Genomic DNA, 19744 nt, shown 5'->3' with positions numbered 1-19744 from the left:
TCCATTAATCCATTTCGAGGTTCCCTACTTTTTAAAGAAAAAACACAGAAATTTCAAATTTAATGGGGAATGTTTTTTTTTTATCATTCGAACGAAAATTCTTTGCATTTATTTTTTGAAGATTATTTCTATCAAATGTTGGCCGCGGTTATGTCTCAGAACTTCCATCCGTTGAGTCCAATTTTTGATGACTAGTTCGAACATTTCGACAGGTAACTGGCGAATGTCATGCGTGATGTTTCGCCTCAAGGTCTGAATCGAAGCGGAGTTGTCCGCATAGACTTTAGGCTTTACATATCCCCACAGGAAAAAGTCTAACGGTGTGATATCACACGATATTGGCCAAACGACCGATCCAAAACATGAAATTATCTGCTCACTGAAGTGTTCTCGCAATAAATCCATTGATTGTTGCGTTGTGAGGCAAGTGGCGCCAACTTGTTGAAATCAAATGTCGCTGAGATCACGAGCTTCAATTTCAGTCATCAAATAGTTGGTTATCATGGCGCGACAACGGTCGCCATTGACGATTACGTTCTTACCGGCATCATTTTTGAAGAAATATGGACCGATGATTCTACCGGCTCAAAACCCTCATCATTGTTTTTAAGGATGAAATGGCAGCTCTTGACTTTCTTCAGTCCCAAATGAGGCAATTTCGCTTGTTTACATACCCAAAGAGCCAGAAATGAGTCTCATCGCTGAACAAAATTTGACTCGAAAACGTCGGATCTTCTTGGAACTTTTCAACAGCCCATAGAGCGAAGCGATGTCACTTGGAAAGGACGAGCGACTTCAGTTCTTGCACAAGCTGTATTTTGTACGTTTTTGATTCAAGATCTGGACGTAAAATGCGCCAAGTCGTTCGATCCGTCAGTCTGAGTTGCTGCGAACGGCGGCGAATCGACTCTCCACGGTCTTCGGGTATGCTCTAAGCTACGGCTGCTATATTTTCTTCACTGCGTGCTGGACATGGTCTATTTGGACGTATATTATCCAAACCCCTTTATCAAAGTGGTCACTAGCTAGCTAATTTGATTTTAGAAAAGATCACAGCAGGATTAATCAAGGTAAAGTAAAAAAAAAACTTGAGACCTTAAAAAAGCTTGTATCCTCATACTGTGTATGTGGTAAATATTAGTCCTCCCTATATACGTATGTGTATCTTATTATTATTATTTCTTAACCCCATAGACACTGATCATTAAGAACTTCCGGCTCTCTAGTCAATTTATATCGCAATTATAGATTAGAAGGCGTGACATTTCCTTAAAATCAGGTGCGATTTTTTCTCTTCGCATTATACATATGTATGTATGTATGTACATATGTGTAAAAAAAATGGGTGCAACCGGTGTTAATCTTTCCCATAACCTTACCCTTTTTGCTATTGTTTCAATTTATTAATTTTGATTTATCAAAGAATCTGCGCTTTCGAACGCTTCCAAGTGCTATTTCGTATTAGTTTATTTTCATTTATTTATATGTACTTGCATACATACATGTATGTATAGACATATGTACATGTACATTATGTATTGTACATATAAGGTACTGTTTGGATTGTATTACTTGCGTTTAATATGTGTTGCCACTTAAAGAATATCGGCGAATAATGCAAATGCATTCAATCACTTGTTTGTGTGTTTATTTACATGCGTACATATGTACATATGAGTATAGGAAAATGTGTTGTGTAAATAGAAACATAGGTATGTACATATATAATCCATAATGTATGTATATATGTATATATTTAGAACATATTTACGCTTTCCACACATAATAATAAAATCTCATATAAAATATACAAAAGTTCGTAAATAATTTTCAGACATTTAACAGTACATATTTCATAATAGCATAATTACATAACGAGTATGCACACATACATATATGCGTGAATATGTATGTGTACAGATATATAATATATAGATAGAATCTGGTAAATAATGCTCTTAGTGTTGTAGTTGTAGTTGTATGTGAATAGGTTAGTTTTGTTAACATTGAAAGAGAAGTGCAATTTGATAGGTACACGAGTTGTTTGTATGTATGTATATTAGGGTATTCAAACAAAAAATTATGGAATTTACATATGTATATACTTATATACATACATACATATAGAGGAAAAAATATCCCTGCAAGGCAGGATTTTAAGTTGAATTTTCAAAGGTGGCGATGAACATTCGAAGTTTCTCATATTTTTATAAAAAAAAAAGTAAAAAATTTAGTTTTCTTTAATAATGCCATATCTTTTGAAACGTTTAGAATACAGTTTTCTATATTGCGGATTCGTGTAGAGTATGCAATTTGGTAAAAAAAATGTACTTCGGATGAGTTTTTATATTAAAAACAAAAACAAATTCGACAAAATTTTAAATTGAAAAATTCAAAATATGCAAAAAATATTTAAAAATATTTATTAAAAAGAATTAAAAAGTGTCAAAAAATTTTTAAAAATTCAAAATATGAAAAAAATGTTCTTCATATGATTTTTTTTTATTAAAAAAGAAAAAAAAAACAAAAAAAGAAACAAAAAAGTGTCATAAAAAAGATCAAAATATGTAAAAAAATATTTATTAAAAAAAATTAAAACCAAAATTTTAAAATAAAAAAAAAATACAAATTAAAAAAGAATAAAAATAAAAACTAAATAAAAATAAAAGTGTCAAAAAAATTTTTCAAAATGTTCTTCATATGGTTTTTTTTTTATTAAAAAAGAAAAAAAAACAGAAAAGTGTCATAAAACTTTTTTCAAAATTGAAAAATTCCAAAAATGCAATTTTAGTGTTTATTTTTTTTTTTTTGCTTAAAATGTTTATATTTAAAAAGAACCCTAGGATGTAATAAAATAGTTCTGAAATACCGAAAGAAAAAAATAAATATACCATAAGTTCATATACATACATACATATATTTGTTCTCTTTTGTGAAATGTTCCGGCTCAGTATTTAAAAATTCCGGTGATAACTCTAGTAGCTCAAAAATTCTATCGGAACTTTTTGTGATAAAATAACTGATATCTTTTGAACAAATCATGTCAACTTTGGTTTTCGTTAACGTGATTTTGTTTTCATGAACTTTGTGCTAGATTTTTTTCGAATTTTTTCGAAATTTTAACGATGTTTTTTAAATTTATTTTTCTTTTTGAAAAAATTCTACAGAGGTGGATGGAGAGGAAATTTTAAGCTCTACAATAATACGCGATGTAAAAAATTTGATCTTAAACGGTTCAAAAAGGCATTTTCGGCAAACTTACGACACCTTTTAAAATTAAGGGGCTATTCTAGACTAGAAATTTGAAGAAATCGGAAATTTATTTTTCCACGGATCGAACTGTCGATTATTAAAAATATTTTCCTAAAAGGATTTTTCAAAACTCAAATTATTTCTGAAGTTGCAGCGGTTTTAGTGTCGTGGCAACTGGACCGGTTCTGCTAAACATAAAACTTTTAACGCGTTTTTCTCGAAACTACTTTTTTTCGAGAAGGGCGTGTATGCGGTTGCCACAATATCTCAAGTTCTAATTAGTCAACTTATTCGAAATGAATATTGGTAAAATATTTTTCTCAAATCTCTCTCAATCAAAAAATGAAAAATTTTAATTTGTAATATTTTAAGAAAAATTCGATAGAATTAAAAAATTAGTAAAACTAGTAAAATTAGTGAACAAAAAATGAAGAATCTAAATTTGTAATATTTAAAAAAAAAATTGGCAAAGTTTAAAAATAAGTGAAAAATTCTACCTTTATTTTTGAATAGGCGCCATTTTACGAAACATTTTTTTTTTCAATTTCGCAGCTTCTTGATATAGCGTTATTCGTATAAACAAGAATCCGTCATTGTTTTATTTTCCAGATAACCACAAGCGGAGATGTCATGGCGACGAAAACGTGGCCTCTTTTCCCCCCTTTACTGCCAAGACGCATAACTCAAAGTATCAATGAAACTTTATTTTTTAACTCAATTTTCTGTACTCTTCAAATATAAATAAACAAATGATGAAAAAATTGATGGCAAAATATCAAATGTTTTTTTGTCATTTTAAGAAAAACTGATAGTAAAAATATTAAATGCTTTTTTATTAAATGCCAAATCGCTCGAAATTCGCGGCATTGGACTAGAATACACCAGTAAGCTAAAAAAAAAACCTGCCCTACACGGATATTTTTCCTCTGTATATAAATATGTATGTTAGTTTTAAGCCATAAATTCAAAATACTTTTTTTTTGACGCTCCCTAATGCATATGTAAAATATTTGTGACTGGTTGCTTTGAGCTTGAGTGAGTATAAATGTATGTGTTTAACCAAATAGTTAAATTTTTTTTGACGCACTCTAATGCACACATAATCATTTGTGACTGCTTGCTTACAGCTTGAGTGAGTATAAATGTAAATATGTAATGATTTTTATTAATATTTATTATTATTATTTTTTTATAATTTATTTGCTTGGCTGGCGTTTAATTAATTTCGTTAAAAACTGCTACTATTTTTAGTATTTAATTGTCTACTAATTTAAAATAGCATTTTGTATTAAAATGTGTTAATCTATTCAAATTGTGATTTATTAATGCTTTTTAGCTATTACTCAGTACTATTGCTACGAAAAATGGACACACATCTGCTGGTATAAACATATAAATATTTATATATTCGTGTACGTGTGTACGTGTGTACCTGTGGCGCGTTTTGACTCAATTACAAACTGTTTGCTTTATAAACATATGAAATATTTATATAAATTTTTACATTTATGCACGTACTTTAAGGCAAATGTGGCTGAAAATGCAACGAATCAGTTAAAAAAGAAATCAATTTTTCCATATTACAATTAATTAACAAATGTTTTGATGTATGCGTTCAGGTTTTGCTTTAAAATTAAATTTTTTATTGCTTTTGCTATGCAATAGCTGCCTTTTATAGCCTACTTGCATACATACATATGTATATGTGTGTGTATGTAATTTTTCCTTGAATATTACAAATTACTATGAAAAATTTATGAATATTTCTTGAGCAGTTTTTTGTTACTATTTCACTGGTTTGTTTTTGTTTTTGTTTGCTAATTAGCAGCATTTACTAAAAATTTAATTTTATATTTACATAGATAACAGTTACATGCACAACAACGGTGATGTCGCAGCTTAAAACACTTTAAGTACCTAACAATATCGTTATTTCAATTCAACAAATACACACACACACACATGCTTAAATGAGTAAACATGTATGTGTGTGTGCGGCATTCTTAATGCAGTCTAGAAATATTCGAAATGAGTTTAGAAAAAATAAAATTATATTAAAAAATCTACAAACCACCTACAAACATATTTTCTAACTACTTTTTACTTTTGCTTTTGTTTTTGCTCTTGTGCTTGCGCAATCACCTCTACATATGTTAATTATAGCCGTTACATAACCCATATTATACCGTATACAATGTATAAAGCAGGTATGCAGAAGCATTTCGTTCGCCATTGGCTTACAAAGTAAAACTATTTATAGCGTATATTACAGTTAGCAAATCGTTGTTCTACAGCGGCGTTGTGCGCTCATTTCTATAAACGACATTATCATTGTCGCCATAATCGCGTTGCACTGTCTGCGGCTGTGTTGTCGTCGTCGTCTCCTTGTTGTTCGCGTAGTAATCCAATTTCTCGTCTTCGTATTGCGCTTCGTCTATGGCACGACGCGCTGCTGCCTTTTCTGCCGCCGTTTTCTTTTCATACTCGATAATATGTTCGCGCAGCAGGAAGCCTTCGCGTTCGATGCGCTTGCGCAGCTTGCTCGGCTCATCGGCGATTGCCCAGGCGATTATGCCTTGTATCATGCCGATGACGTTCTGAAAATGTGAGAGAGGTGGTGGAAATGTTAATCGGTTAAAATCTCGAAATTGGACTAATCTAATTAAAGCACAAGTAATTATCTTCCATTGAGGGAGAGATGGCGGCTGTGGCGTGGTGCTTAGTCGAGGAAACTGTCTTTATAAATAAATATGTATGGCTAAATTTTATACTTTTGAGTCTAATCGTGATTAGTATAGGAGGCTATATCGCTTAAACGCTAATCTTACATATTTGAATGAACCAAGAGGTGCCAGGCTCAACACTGACTCAATTTCTAGAAGATGATTTTAAGCCAACTACTATAAGCTCGAGTCATACCTTAAACAGGAGCGGATTACAATAAGAATCTATAGATTCGTTCCCACGACAGTCAATTCTGCGTAGTCCCTCAAATGTTTGAGGAATGTATTTTGAGATATAGGAAGATGAACTTCAAGTTAAGCATCCTTTTTTCAAGCAGTACGATAGTAAAGGTAAGATATTTCCGACTTTTCTCGCTTCCTCGCGGCACGGAATCTAACACTTTCGCCCACTAAATCCATAGCGACCATATTCACTAACTGGACAGGTGTACAGACTTGACCTTAATATTGCAGTCGATGGCGTTAAAATCCTGACTGTCAATAACCCTTAGATTTCCTTCGCACTTCACACTACCGCGATTAGTGCCAAAGTACAGAGCCGCAACAAAATCCTCAAGTCGTTAGCCGGTAGCACATGGGGAAAAGGCAAAGAAACGTTGTTGGCAACATACCAGGCAATCGGCCGGCCGGTCCTTAACTACGCCACACCAATATGGTCGCATGGATGCAGTGAAAAGCAGACGAGGAGCTTCAGACATGTCAGAACACTGCACTCCAAACTACAACAAGATGCCTCTTAATCCTCAGCAGTGAGGCCCGTATGCTCCCAGTTAAGGAGCATAATGAACTCATTTCCAAGCAGTTGACTGCATGGATAATTTTTGTGAAAGCATCGCTTCTTAGGAGCATAATTCCTCAATTACGTCGACGACATTAAGCAATACGCCGACCAGACTTTGGACGCAATAAACTTCAGAAATGCACTGACCGCCATTTACAGTGAAGCCGTTAACACCTTCACCGACTCCCTCTCAGTGAATGGCGTACGAGGAGTTAAACCACCACCCACTGGAGACGACGAGCCAAAGTTGCCGCGAGAATCGAGACTGACCCTTGCGTAGCTTCGTTTTGGGTACTGTAGCACATTAAACTCCTTAAATTTACCCAGAATCAACTCTGACGTATCAAACATACATATGTTCAGCGTGCACTGAGTCCCCGCATGACACTAAACACCTCTTTGCATGCCCTGCTAAGCGTACACATCAGACACCCCATGTTCCGACCACGCCCACAACACGTTTCCTAGGTCTACCGTTGGATGACCTCGATGAAAACTTATCTAATCCTTACCAACCTAACGGGGATTAGGTACCATTTACAACAACAACAAGCAAGTAAAGATATGCTACATAACTAATATTGAATCTAACTAAGATGAACCGAATATATATCCCCACTTATTTACAAAATATGTTGACTTCAAATAATTATTAAACCAAAAGGAATATTTATACAGAGTGAATCGTTTTTGCTTTCTAACCTGAAACACTACGATAAACGCCAGACGTCCTGTTAGAATTTTCCAATAATATGTAGGACGCTTATATGGTTGTTCATCCCAAGGAGAATTGCGGAATTCAGTATAACGACAGGAGGTTACATTCTCATAGATGCTCCCCCGCAGCACTGGTTGTACCTAGAAGCAAGTCATTAACCCGATAAATACAATTTAGGGGAAAACATTTACATATTTATAAAAGATCGTGCGACCAACCTGGAAGTCCTCTGTGTTGAAGTAGGCCAGCGTAAAATTCAAATAACCCTCTAAGGATGCGTCATTTGTGGCAGTTGTGTAGACCAGTTTCGGTATGAGATTTGTGGAAAATGCAATGATCATAGCCTGCAAGTGTATTTTGAAATTTTATTGACAATTATTATTATTATTATGTAATGGCTTACGCTTGAAGCAACGGCTATGCGCGCCACGATCGCCATCATGTTGTACCACACGCCAATATTGCTGGCGCGCTGCGCCACCGGACGTCTTATGAGCTTAAGCATTTTTATGGCATCTAAACGCACTTCTATGACGTTATTAATTAAGGCTAACAGCGGCGCTAACGGGAAGGCCAAGCCGAAGAGTGTGATGAAGCCAAACTGCAGCACTGTGAAAGAGAGTAAAGATAATAAGCGGGTATATTTTTTGTTTTTCCAATATTTGAGGCACTAACTCACCCATTTCCAAATACTCCGAGAATAGTGAGTTCGTATTCGATGGTTCTAGGTGATAGTCTTCAGTCCACTGATTGCACGATATCAGTTTCTCTTCGCTCTCGACTTTACGCATGCCCATGCGCGCAGAGAGCTTGCGTATGCAACGCATGATATATGGAAAAAGCATCTCAACGATGGCATTGACCGCCTGCTTGCCGACCATAATGATCACCAACTGCATGCAAAGCTCCATCAAACAGCCGCCGGGATTGCATTCTTCCTGTCGGAAGCCCAAGATGCGATTATATTTGGCAGGGTACCCAACGAATTTGCCCTTCATGAAGGCGATGTAAAACAGCGACGAATAGTAGTTGACAAATTGAAAGATATAATTTTTGACTGTCAGACTTTCATCATATTGCGTTTGGGTGCGACAATATTCCATATTCGTGAGATAAACGGCCAGCGAAGTGTAGACATAATCGAGCATGGAGATAACGATTAGATCGATGATACCCGCGGTCATGGGAAGCACCATTATTTTGTAGGTCATCGAATTATCACTGCCCAAAATGCTGTGCGATGCTTTCTGTGCCATGCGATAGACTATCATGGAGAAGATGGCGATGAGTGAGACGCAGATCTGTGAGAAGCAGCGAATAATATTGCAGTTTAGCAAAAAATAGAGCACTCTTGCAATTATACTCACAAATAAGACCATAATGCTGTAGCTGGTGAAGCTGGGCAGGAATTTTATGCGCCAAAATGGCACATCGGGTTCCAGTATATTATTGCTTTTCTTCCAACGCTCTGTGATATCTTTGTGCTTTTGCAGTTTTGATAAATATTGCGGACGCGGATGTTCAACGTGCTTTGAGAAGGTGGTCAAACCCCAACGGTGCACTAAAGTGGCAGAATAGCGCTTCCAGAGCTCCAGATAGACTACAGCTGTAAGGCAAAATTGTATTTTTAGTAATTTTGCAATTGTTTTTGTATTGATTTTTGTCTTCTTATGCACATACCCCAAAGCGCCATTATGGAGGCAAACACCACCGTTATATTATTATCTATCAGATAATTCATTTTCGATGAGTTACAAGTCTTCTCCAAGAGCCAGTAGTCACAATTGCGATCGCATTGTGGGCACATGAGTGTCGTTTGGTTATCGTTGCAAATTTGGCGACTAGAACGAAAATATATTGATGAGTGGAAGTTATGAAAAACAATGTGAAGTTAGGTAAACGATTTTTTCGATCGAATTTACAACTTGCTTACTTATTTTTTGGTATTATAACTTTATAAAGCCTCATGACATACCTTATGGGATCACTGCTCCACGTTACAAATCCATAAATGAAACATAATATGCCCAATACACTGACAGGTATCAACATGTGTGTGTAGAAACCCAACCAGGCAAAATATAAGGCAACTTTCGCACCAAAATACTCTTTTATGCTGTCCAATGGTTGCAGGCTGCAGGAGAAAATAACATTTCAAATAAGTAAATGAGGAGTAAAGGCGAAAAAGAAGAAGAAAACGTACTGTATCCACTTGCTGAGTGTGGCCCATTCTTGCAGCAGGAAGTCACGATCCGTATCCTTAGTGAAATAAAAAAAGTAAAAATATAAAACTATTAAAAATCGATTTAAAAACATGTTCACACTAGCTTTGGAGTTTTGGGAAAAACAAAAAACTAAAAAATAAAATGAAAAGTGTAATTTGGAGAATAGAAAAACAAAGAACACGAAAGATATTAACTTTGGTTGCAACGAAGCTATAATATCCTTCACAAGTATAAAAGATGCCATACCAGGACTGGACATGGACCGGTGAGTTTATATGGCAGCTATATTCTATAGTGGTCCGATCGGAGAAATTTCTTCGGGGATTGTATTGTTGCTATTGGACAATAGTCTATGCCAAATTTCGTTAAGATATCCCATCAAATAAAAAATTTTTCCATACAAGGAAATGATTTCAATCGTTCAGTTTGTATGGCAGCTATATACTATAGTGGTCCAATAAAGACGATTCCGACAAATGAGCATGTTCTTGGGGAGAAAAACAAGTATGCAAAATTTTGGATTCATATCTCGCGTATATACAGACAGACAGGCGAACACCCTTAAATGGGCTCAGCTCGTCATACTGGCCATTTATATAAATATATTTTTATAAGGTATCCGTCGTTTCTTTCTAGGTGTTCAGGGTATAGAAATTGATGGCCAAAAATTCTTATCTCCGGATGATATTTGTATAAATATATATTTTTTTTATGAATCCGTTTTAACCACACAATTTTCCTTCAAAACTTACATCATGCAGTGGGTATGCGCTGTGATAGACACGGTCCTCCAATAACTTCTCAATACCCAAATTATCAGGTGTCTCCTCGCCCTCGACGAAATGCTGACGCTCCAATATGAAGCTGATGATCGAGTTGCGTACGCCAGCATCGAAGAAATTCGGTTGCTCCCAGTCGAATCTGTGGTGAAGTGAGGAGGTGAGTAAAAATAAATAAAGAAACAACAGTTTATGTGCAGCAAAGAAACACTTACAAATGCTCATAATTGCGGGAGAACTCAAAGTGTATGCGATATGGACGCTCCGCACTGACTCTTAACCAACTAAAGATGCGGCTGCAGGTGGTGGTAAGAAAATATTTGATACGAAAATCATCTTCCTCTATAAGCTCCTGCCCCGGTATCTGTAACGGGTTAGAAAAAGACATTTTAACAATATTGAACAAATTAAATTAAATTAATTCATGCGCGTTAGACACTAACCTTCTTCATTGGCAATTTGATCTTCAGTATTTCCGCATAACGGCAGAGCACCTCGAGTGGCGCATGAATTTTGATGAAATGTATGCGCTGCGTATTGTCATGCTCCAAATGCAGACCCTCTTTGATTAGATTCGTTTCGAATATTTCGCGTTTTCGTCTATTTTCGGGTATATAATCATCATCGCCGATATAGGCCAAGACGAAATCCACACTGCGTTTGCCATCTTGGAAGCGTCGACGTGTCTTTGGTCGCATGTGCGAGGAGTGAAAAAGATTTTTGTAATTAACGTTGGCCGACATTATTACTAAGAACTAAGAGACTACTTAAGCTACTACAGTTACTGAATGTACAGTTAGCACAAAGCAAGCAATTCTAGAAATTCTAAACATTTACAAAAAATCTCTCACTTATTAATACATTTTCGAAGCTACACTGGGGCGAAGCTTAATTGATACAGCAGCGAATTTGAATTTTAAGCGCCTATAATTAGAAACTGGAAATTATTAGGTATTATTTTTTTTACGTTTTTTTTCTAATTTTTTTTTTTTTTTTTTTTTTTTAATTTTTCGGTTTAGAGATTACGTATTAATGCATCTTTAACAAAACAACAGAAATATTTAGAAGATTTAAGTAATTTAAAAAAAAAAATAGTTTAGCTCATTTGCAAAGAATTTCTTTCTTTTTTTAAATAATACACGTGTCAAGTTTGCTACAAACATGTTTTAAAAATTCAACAAAATTAAAGCGAGAACGCGATTAACGGATGATTTTATTGTTTTTTAATGGCTTTAGGGTAAACATTTTTTAAATCCTTTCAAAAACTGGAAGAGAGCAGCTTCTTCCCAATGAAAGAAAAAATACTATACTTTTTAACAGCTTGTGCATGCATATTAGGGTGGTCCTTCAAAAATCCAAATTAATGTTTATATCCCTCATTGGGAACTACTACGGTCTCAGTATCAAACGTTTCGAGTATATTTCAGCGAACGAAATATTATGAAATTTTTGTGTTATTACAGCAATAACAAATACATATAAGTCATAATATACTGAAAAAATATATAAATGAAAAATATCAAAAAAATTTATTACTTTTAATCTAATATCTGGAATCTATACTCCTTTAGACCAAAGTTCCAGCCCTATTTTTTAATTTATGTTAATAATCATATTTTTCGATATACATTATATATTCAATTATTATTTTTTTCTTACAAAAAAACAAAAAAAGTAATAGTAACAAAATTGGAAACTAAATGATTTTTTTTTTCTCGATTGCTAATTGAAAATAAATGTCGCGAAATTTTCAATGAAATTTTAATTTTTTTGTAAAAATATCTGCTAAAAATCCAATTTTTAATTTTTTTCCTTCGTCCAAGTTCTAAGTTAAGGTTTTAACTAAACATATATTTTTCCACTTTAGATGATCTTGTAAGGAGTTATTGGCCCAAGCGGGCGAATCTTTATTTCGAGGGTTCACCGGAAATGGCGTCGTAATGGCCGAGTTTAAAATACTTTTTTCGAAAAATTTCAGAATTTCTTTGTTAATAGTGTATGTTAGTAACAATAAAAAATTCTAATAAAATACTGAATTTTTTATATGAGAAAAAAATTTTGAAAAATTGCTAGATTTTACCCGAGGAAACTTATGTAACTTCTTAATAATGACCTTTGGGAAGTAATCTTACCAAAGATAAACTTTGTTTATATTAGATATATTTTTTTGTGTTAGAATGGAATTGTAACTGATAACTTCAGAGTATATATTAATAGCGGGATTCTGTAACCAGTCTCTAGTCTCTATTTGAGACATTTTGAGGCAAAGTCTCAATTTGAGACTAGTTACTATTCACTAAACAGTCTCTAGCGTTAGTCTCAAAATATTGAGACCTGGTAGTTAGCAGGTCACAAAACTAAAAAGAACTCTTGTCTGCCATTTTGAATATACTGAATAGAGATCATCATAGATATTAATCGATTGTCGTTTCTTTATATTTTGTAAGCAACTCAAACACGAAAAGGTTAAAAATAAACCAATTTTACATAAATTTCGTAAATATTATGAAACAAAGTCAACATATATTTTTATTTTCATTGATAATAATTTTTTTTGACTATGTTATAGAAAATTTAATATTTGTTATCGACATATTTATTTTCATTCAAGTGTAAAAACATCTCTGAATAATGAAATGTAATAGATTTTGTGACTGTCACTTACAGAATAGCAATATCATCTCAAGTCACAAAAATTGTCTCTAACTTAAAATCTCAAATTTAGAGACTTGTGACTGGATCACAGTGCCAAATCGCACGGTAAAACTATTTATCTTTTCTTACATAAGAAAACAAAATAATATAGTAGTAAAAAAATTGAACAGTAAATGTTGCCTACATTTAGGCGCATTTTACAAAGCTATTAAAATAAATGACATTGCTTGTTAATAAATTGTATTAACTATTATCAATAAAAAATGTTTCCAACACTTCGACTAAGCGTATTAATTTAATTAATAAATTAACGCTTTTTAAGTAAATTTGCGATTTTGGCCTTAAGGGGACTAGAAATGTGAAAAAATCGATTTTTTCTTAATTCGTTAGTTTAGATATTCAAAATTATCTCCCTAAATGGACTTTTCAAAATTCAAATTATTTCCGTGTCGTGTGTCGTGACAAATGGACCGGTTTAGCTTAACGTAAGACTTTAAACGCGTTTCTTCTCGAAAGTACTTTTTTGAGGTGGTTGACATGATATTTCAAGTTCTACTCACCGATTTTTTTGAAATTTGGAATACATCACTCTAACGTACTGGGCACGGATTTTGAAAAATTTTAATTTTGAGTAATTTTAAAAATTCTCGGATTTTGAAAAATATTAATTCAAAATATTTTTAAAAAATTCGAAAAGGTTCAAAAAAAAGGGAACTGGTCTCGGATTTTGGAAAATTTTAATTTTAAGTCATTTTAAAAAATTCTCGGATTTTGAAAAATATTAATTCAAAGTATTTTTAAAAAAATCGAAAAGGTCCAAAAAAAAGGGAACTGGTCTCGAAATTTGGAAAATTCTAATTTTAAATATTTAAAAAAAAAATCTCGAATTTTTGAATATTTTAATTTCAAGTATTTTTAAAAAATTTTTCGGGAAATCTTAGTTTTAAGTATAATATAACTATTTAAAAAATTCTTCGGAAAATTTTAATTTTAAATATTTAAAAAAATTCGAAAATATTAAAAAAGGAAGCTGGTATCGGATTTTGGAAAATTCTAATTTTAAATATTTTTAAAAAGTTCTTGGATTTTGAAAAATCTTAATTTTAGGAATTTTTAAAAAACTCAAAAAGGTCCAAAAAGGGGATGAAACAAAATAGAGCTGGTCTCGTATTTTGGAAAATTTTAATTTTATGATATTTTAAAAAAGTTCTCGGATTTTAGAAAATTTTAATTTAAAGTTTTTTTTTTTTTAATTCGAAAAGGTCTTAAAAGAGATCAAACATTTTTTTTTTGAAAGAAATTAAATACCTTTTCAGTTTGTAAGTTTAGATTACTGCAAGGGTTGCAATCAGTTCAACTAGGAAGTACCGTATCCCACTCCACCGTCCTGTGATTCTACGTTTTTTGGTTTTTCTTCCAATTTTTTTATATTCTTTTTTTATATAAAATTATAATCAAAAAACTTAGAATTTTTTTATATAGAAAAAGAATATAAAAAAATTGATAGAAAAATGTTTTTATTTTTTATGTTAATTTGAAAAATGCCTAGACCAGAGTACCCGCTTGAATATAAAAATAATTTACAATAATAGTTCTTCCTGTAGCAACCCTAAATACGAATTTAGTGCTGTATCAATCAAGCTTTTGCACTGAAAGCTGTTAAATTACTATTAATTATTAATGAGAAATGTTTCAATTAATTAAAACTACAATAAGACTTTCAATTTGGGATGGTAAATATCATTTGTGTTGTCGTCGAGGTCATCTAACGGTAGGCCCAAGAAACGTGCTGTTTCGACGGGGTCGGACCAAAGGGAGGAGGGTGTTAGATGGGTAGGGTTTGTGGGGCATGTAAAGAGGTGGTCAGTGTCATGCGGAGACTCGTTGCATGCAGGACATACATTGGATATTCTTTATAAGTAGGCGTTTAACCTGCTACAGTATCCAGAACGAAGTTGCGCAAGGGTCACACGCGTTTCTCGCGGCAGCTGGAGCTCTTCGTCTGCGATGGGTGGTGGTTTAACTCCAAGAACGCCATTCACGGGAAGGGAGTCGGTGAAGGTGTTGATGGCTCCACTGTGAATGGCGGTCAGTACCTGTCGAAAGTTAGTTGCGTCCGAAGTCCGGTCGACGTACTGTACGACGTCGTCGACGTAGCCAAGTAAAGACCTCTTGATGCTCCTAGGAGGCGGTTCCGCTCCAAGCAGGTGACTGCAGCGATGATTTCTGTGAAAGGGCCTCACTATGTAGGTGTTCGATGGGAGACATCAAGAGACATCCTGTAGTGGTCGGAAGTATTTTGGCAGGTCTGAAGTTTCCTCATCTGCGTGCCACTGCATCCAACCATATGGGCGCTGCGTAATTGAACCGGCCGGCCGATTGCCTTGTATGTTGCCAACAACGTTTCTTTGTCTTTTCCCCATGTGCTGCCGGCTAGCGACTTGAGGATTTTGTTGCGGCTCTGTACTTTGGCGATAATCGCGGTCGAATGCGGAGAGAAGGAGCATAGACTGTCGAAAGTTACACCTAAAATCTTAGGATTATTGACAGTCGGAATTTTGACGCCGTCGACTGCAATGTTAAGCTCAAGTCTATACTCCTTCGTCCAGTTGGTAAAAATGGTCGCTGTGGATTTGGTGGGGGAAAGTGTCAGAGAGAAAGATCGGAGAGGTAGCTGTTTACCTTCGAACACATGCCATCGATTCCATTGCCCGACGCCAATATCGTGCAGTCATCAGCGTACGAGGTTATTCAGTTTCGAGATATAAACAGTAGTGGGGAGAGGACTGTTTAGATGTTTTACCTCGAAATAGTACGGATGACTGGCGACCGCTCAGGTAGTTCATGGTCCAAACCCTGGAGGGAGCGTAGTTGTTTCAATGTAGTAGCGTTGTGTGATTGACCGTGTCAAATTTTGACAGGTCCAACGCTACGAGGATCGTTCTTTCGCAGGGTGGTTTCTGGTTGAGGCCACGAACTATCTGGGCGTTTATGACGCTAAGTGCTGTGGTGGTGCTGTGCACTTTTCGGAATCCATGCTGGTGGCTGGCTAAAAAAGTAGCAAGGCCTCAAGTGTCTTCACTACTGGGGAGAGGAGAGTTATCGGGCGATAAGATTCCCCTTTGTTGGCGGGTTTCCCAGGTTTCAGTAGTGGGACCACTCTTCCGACTTTCCACACATCGGGTATTTGAAGAGTGGTCAGCGACAAAAGTACCTTGGTGAGATATTCTACTCCCGTCGAGCCTAGATGCTTTAAGCATGTTGATTCCATCAAATGGATTTGGAGGATTTCGCTTTTTTGATGACACCCTGAACCTCCTCACCGGTGAAAGTAAGTGGCGCGCCGTCGTTTGGCATTTTGCGCAGCCGTCGGTTAACACATCGTTTAGCTTTGTCTACCGAAGGGTGCAGTGTGAACTGCCGGCTAAAATAGCTCGCGCACTTCTTCGGGTCGGGTGAATTGAACTTCAACTCGGTCGTCATGTCTCTTCGGGTTAGACAGAGCTTTGACAGTAGCCCAAGGCTTACTCACTCCGGTGGAGAGGTTGCAGGACTTCAGGTGTTCTAACCATTTCGTCCGCTTATGTTGATTTACCATACGCCGAATCTCCAAATTGAGATCCCGTATTCGGGGATCCCCGGGATCGGCATGGCGTAAGGTGTCGCGCTCATTAGCTAAAACGGCTGCTTCGGCTGGGAAATTAGGGCGGATTTCCGCTATTCTTCCAGCCGGTATGAAGCGAGCGGTAGCTGCTGCGATCACCTTGCGGAATTGACGTTCGCCAACGCATACGTCCGTAGGAATGGGTAGAGCGTTGAAGGTGCTCTCACTAAATTCTGTGAAGCCGACCCAATTAGCTTTGTTAAAGTTAAAGTAGGTACGGTTGTCCACAGAAACAAAATCGGGAGGCTTCTCGATCGAAATAATTATGGGCAGATGGTCTGATGCGAGAGTTAGCATAGGTCGCCAGGTTATGCTGTTTATCAGACCACCGCTAGCAATGGTAATATCTGGCGAGCTATTACAGGTGCCCATAACTCTGGTGGGGGCTTCGTCATTCATTGTGCAGAATGTCGAATCGTCAATCTGTTCCGCCAGCTCCATCCCCCTACGATCATTTGACAGGCAGGAATGCCAAAGATCGTGGTGCGCGTTAAAGTCGCCTAGTACCAAACGGTTTTCACCACGAAGTAGCGCACTTATATTCGGGTGATATCCTGTTGGGCAACATGTAACTGGAGGGATGTATATATTAAATATTTCGAGCTCGACATCGCCTGACCGGATAGCTATACCCTGACATTCTAGGGTAGTATCCCTGGGGTCGATGTCTACATCGATTAGACGATACTGCACGGTGTTGTGCAATATGAAAGCTAGGCCACCACCATTATCTCGCTCGCGATCTTTACGTATAACGTTGAAACCTGCACAACTCAGAAGATCTGAGCGGCTGTTTAACTTGGTTTCTTGGACCGCAGCTATCGATAGACGTTCCCGATTCATTAGTGCAACTATCTCCTCGATCTTGCTCTGGAGTCCGTTGCAGTTGAATTGAAGTAGCCGGGTTTGTCGCGGGTGTCCGTGGGTGATCCTGGGGGTGAGGGAGTGACGTGTGGGTGGAATTTGTTGCAGCTTGGCGACGCCACTGTTGTGAGTTGCGGGGGCAGACTCCTGCAGCATGGGGCAACGTATGAGTCACTCCACTCACGTGTGGTGCGCAGGCCGGAACACGTCGAAAAATGACACCAGCCAGTACAAGAATTGCACTTGACGGATGTCACATTCCGGTTTATGGGTATGTACATAAAGACTGCTCGTTTGTTGTGTATATATGTATATATGTATGTATGTAAATTCAATACTTATGTATGTATGTATGTTATACGTGTTCAAATTGGTTGAAAAATAGCAATGAACTTCCGCCAACTCTTAACAATTTCTAAGAATTTAACTAGATCGTCTTACTATTTACAGTTAAAGCTAAAAAAGCTTAAAATTGCCTAAAATACTTTTCAACATATACATATAACTGTATTCAATCATGCGTAGCAGCATTTTCCTTAATAAAAATGGCTGCTTTTCAATTTAAGCTCAACGTGCAAACTTTTGAAGCACATTTATTCAACTCAACACTAAACTGAATTCTAAACTCAATACTAAAATTAATTATGTAAGTGTAAAATATACTGTTTATATGTACATATGTATGTATGTCGGTATGTGTATATTATGTGCTAATAAGAAACTTAGATTAAATATAAAAGAAAAGGAAAAAATTGCCATTACCCGTTCCCGCAAGCGTTCAAGCATTTCGTAACAAAATTCAAAACACGAGTGTGGAAAAAAATTATTCAATAAATTATTCAAGGTCATATCTGTTCATTAAATCAATATAATGTTATAGTTTCATTGATGAAAAAGAGAAAATTAATAAAAAAAAGTGAAGCAAGAAAGGAAAGCATTTTTTACAAGAAATCAATTGCAGAAAATAAGTTTATGGGTATGTACATATGTATGGTTGCTTAAGGGTGTCGTTGTTGAGTAACAGCAATAAAGATCGTAAACGACTGCATAAAAATAAATACAATATTATTTAAAAAATTATAGGAAATATTTTTATACAAAATTAGGAGTTGTGAGTTGGACACGTGAGAGCAGTTGGTGCTCAAACAAAATAAGGCTAATGAAAAGGGAATTATAGAGGGTTTTTGAAAATATTTTTTTAATAATTCTATTATACATGTGCTTATATACAAGTGAGAGGAGAGATCTCGCGTAATATTACACTTCTGAGTTAGGGACATTTTTTATACCCACATACATATATTCGATATATATGGCAATACGTATATTCGAAGTCTCTAAATATTGGTTTTGAATGCAGTTTAACCGAAAATGTGAAAACAATTCGCATGAGATTAAATCCCATGTTTCAGAAGCTTTTATTTATATTTTACTTTTGAAGTCTGATTTTGTCGAAAACAGGGTTGCCAATTTTTTAATTAAAATTTTTTGGATTAGCAATAAAATTTTAATTTTTTAGTTCCGATGCTGGCATTAAATATTGAATATTGAAAATTTTATTTTGAATGAAGAACGCAAACGCTAAAAAATTTTAACTAAAAAAATTACTTTTTTTATATTCTTTCTTCATATAAAAAGGTATAAAAAATATTTTAATGTTTTATGTTGGTTTGAAAAATCCTAAAATTTAGCAGTCTAGACCAAATTGTTTTTTTTTTTTAATTCTTAATTATATATATATTTGGGATTAAAAATGTTACTTTTTTTAAATCGGAATGGAATAAAATTTTATTCTTTTAATCAGGTATGCGGGATTAATTTGTTTTTTATTTTTTCAATGTGGAGTTAACATTTTTTAATTTTTTAACTCTATAATTGGTATTATAATTACTAAATAATAAAAGAAAATTAACTAAAATGCTAATTCAACTATTTTTTAATGCATTATTTGCAACCCTGGTCGACAATAACTAAATTTCAAGGATACAGGTATGTTGATTTAGTCTATACTCGAGTGATTTTATTTCTTCCAGAGTTTATATGAACTTATGAAACATTATCA

General features: G+C 35.1%; 1 protein-coding gene across 8 annotated transcripts in view; it reads right to left on the bottom strand.

The window, feature by feature from the left end:
* Window positions 1–1429: 1429 nt before the first annotated feature.
* Window positions 1430–19744, bottom strand: part of LOC126759048 (anoctamin-1) — a 191295-nt gene continuing 172980 nt past the window's right edge. For 7 of the 8 annotated variants that reach the window (XM_050473617.1, XM_050473612.1, XM_050473616.1 and 4 more), the window contains 12 exons: window positions 10943–11185; window positions 10715–10863; window positions 10473–10641; window positions 9699–9754; window positions 9471–9629; window positions 9176–9336; window positions 8863–9101; window positions 8175–8796; window positions 7899–8104; window positions 7714–7839; window positions 7480–7635; window positions 1430–5849 (listed from right to left, as the gene is read on the bottom strand). In XM_050473617.1, the coding sequence (XP_050329574.1) occupies window positions 5541–5849; window positions 7480–7635; window positions 7714–7839; window positions 7899–8104; window positions 8175–8796; window positions 8863–9101; window positions 9176–9336; window positions 9471–9629; window positions 9699–9754; window positions 10473–10641; window positions 10715–10863; window positions 10943–11185 (2595 nt within the window). In that variant the 3' untranslated portion in view covers window positions 1430–5540. Of the gene's footprint in view, window positions 5850–7479; window positions 7636–7713; window positions 7840–7898; window positions 8105–8174; window positions 8797–8862; window positions 9102–9175; window positions 9337–9470; window positions 9630–9698; window positions 9755–10472; window positions 10642–10714; window positions 10864–10942; window positions 11186–18444; window positions 19173–19744 lie in introns of those variants that run through there. The other variant, XM_050473620.1, reaches the window with a different exon arrangement.

Source organism: Bactrocera neohumeralis, chromosome 5 (assembly GCF_024586455.1).
Source record: "Bactrocera neohumeralis isolate Rockhampton chromosome 5, APGP_CSIRO_Bneo_wtdbg2-racon-allhic-juicebox.fasta_v2, whole genome shotgun sequence".
In the NCBI taxonomy this organism is placed as follows: domain Eukaryota; kingdom Metazoa; phylum Arthropoda; class Insecta; order Diptera; family Tephritidae; genus Bactrocera; species Bactrocera neohumeralis.
Note: the sequence above shows the minus strand (reverse complement) of the source record. Positions and strands in the feature narration are given on the sequence as shown.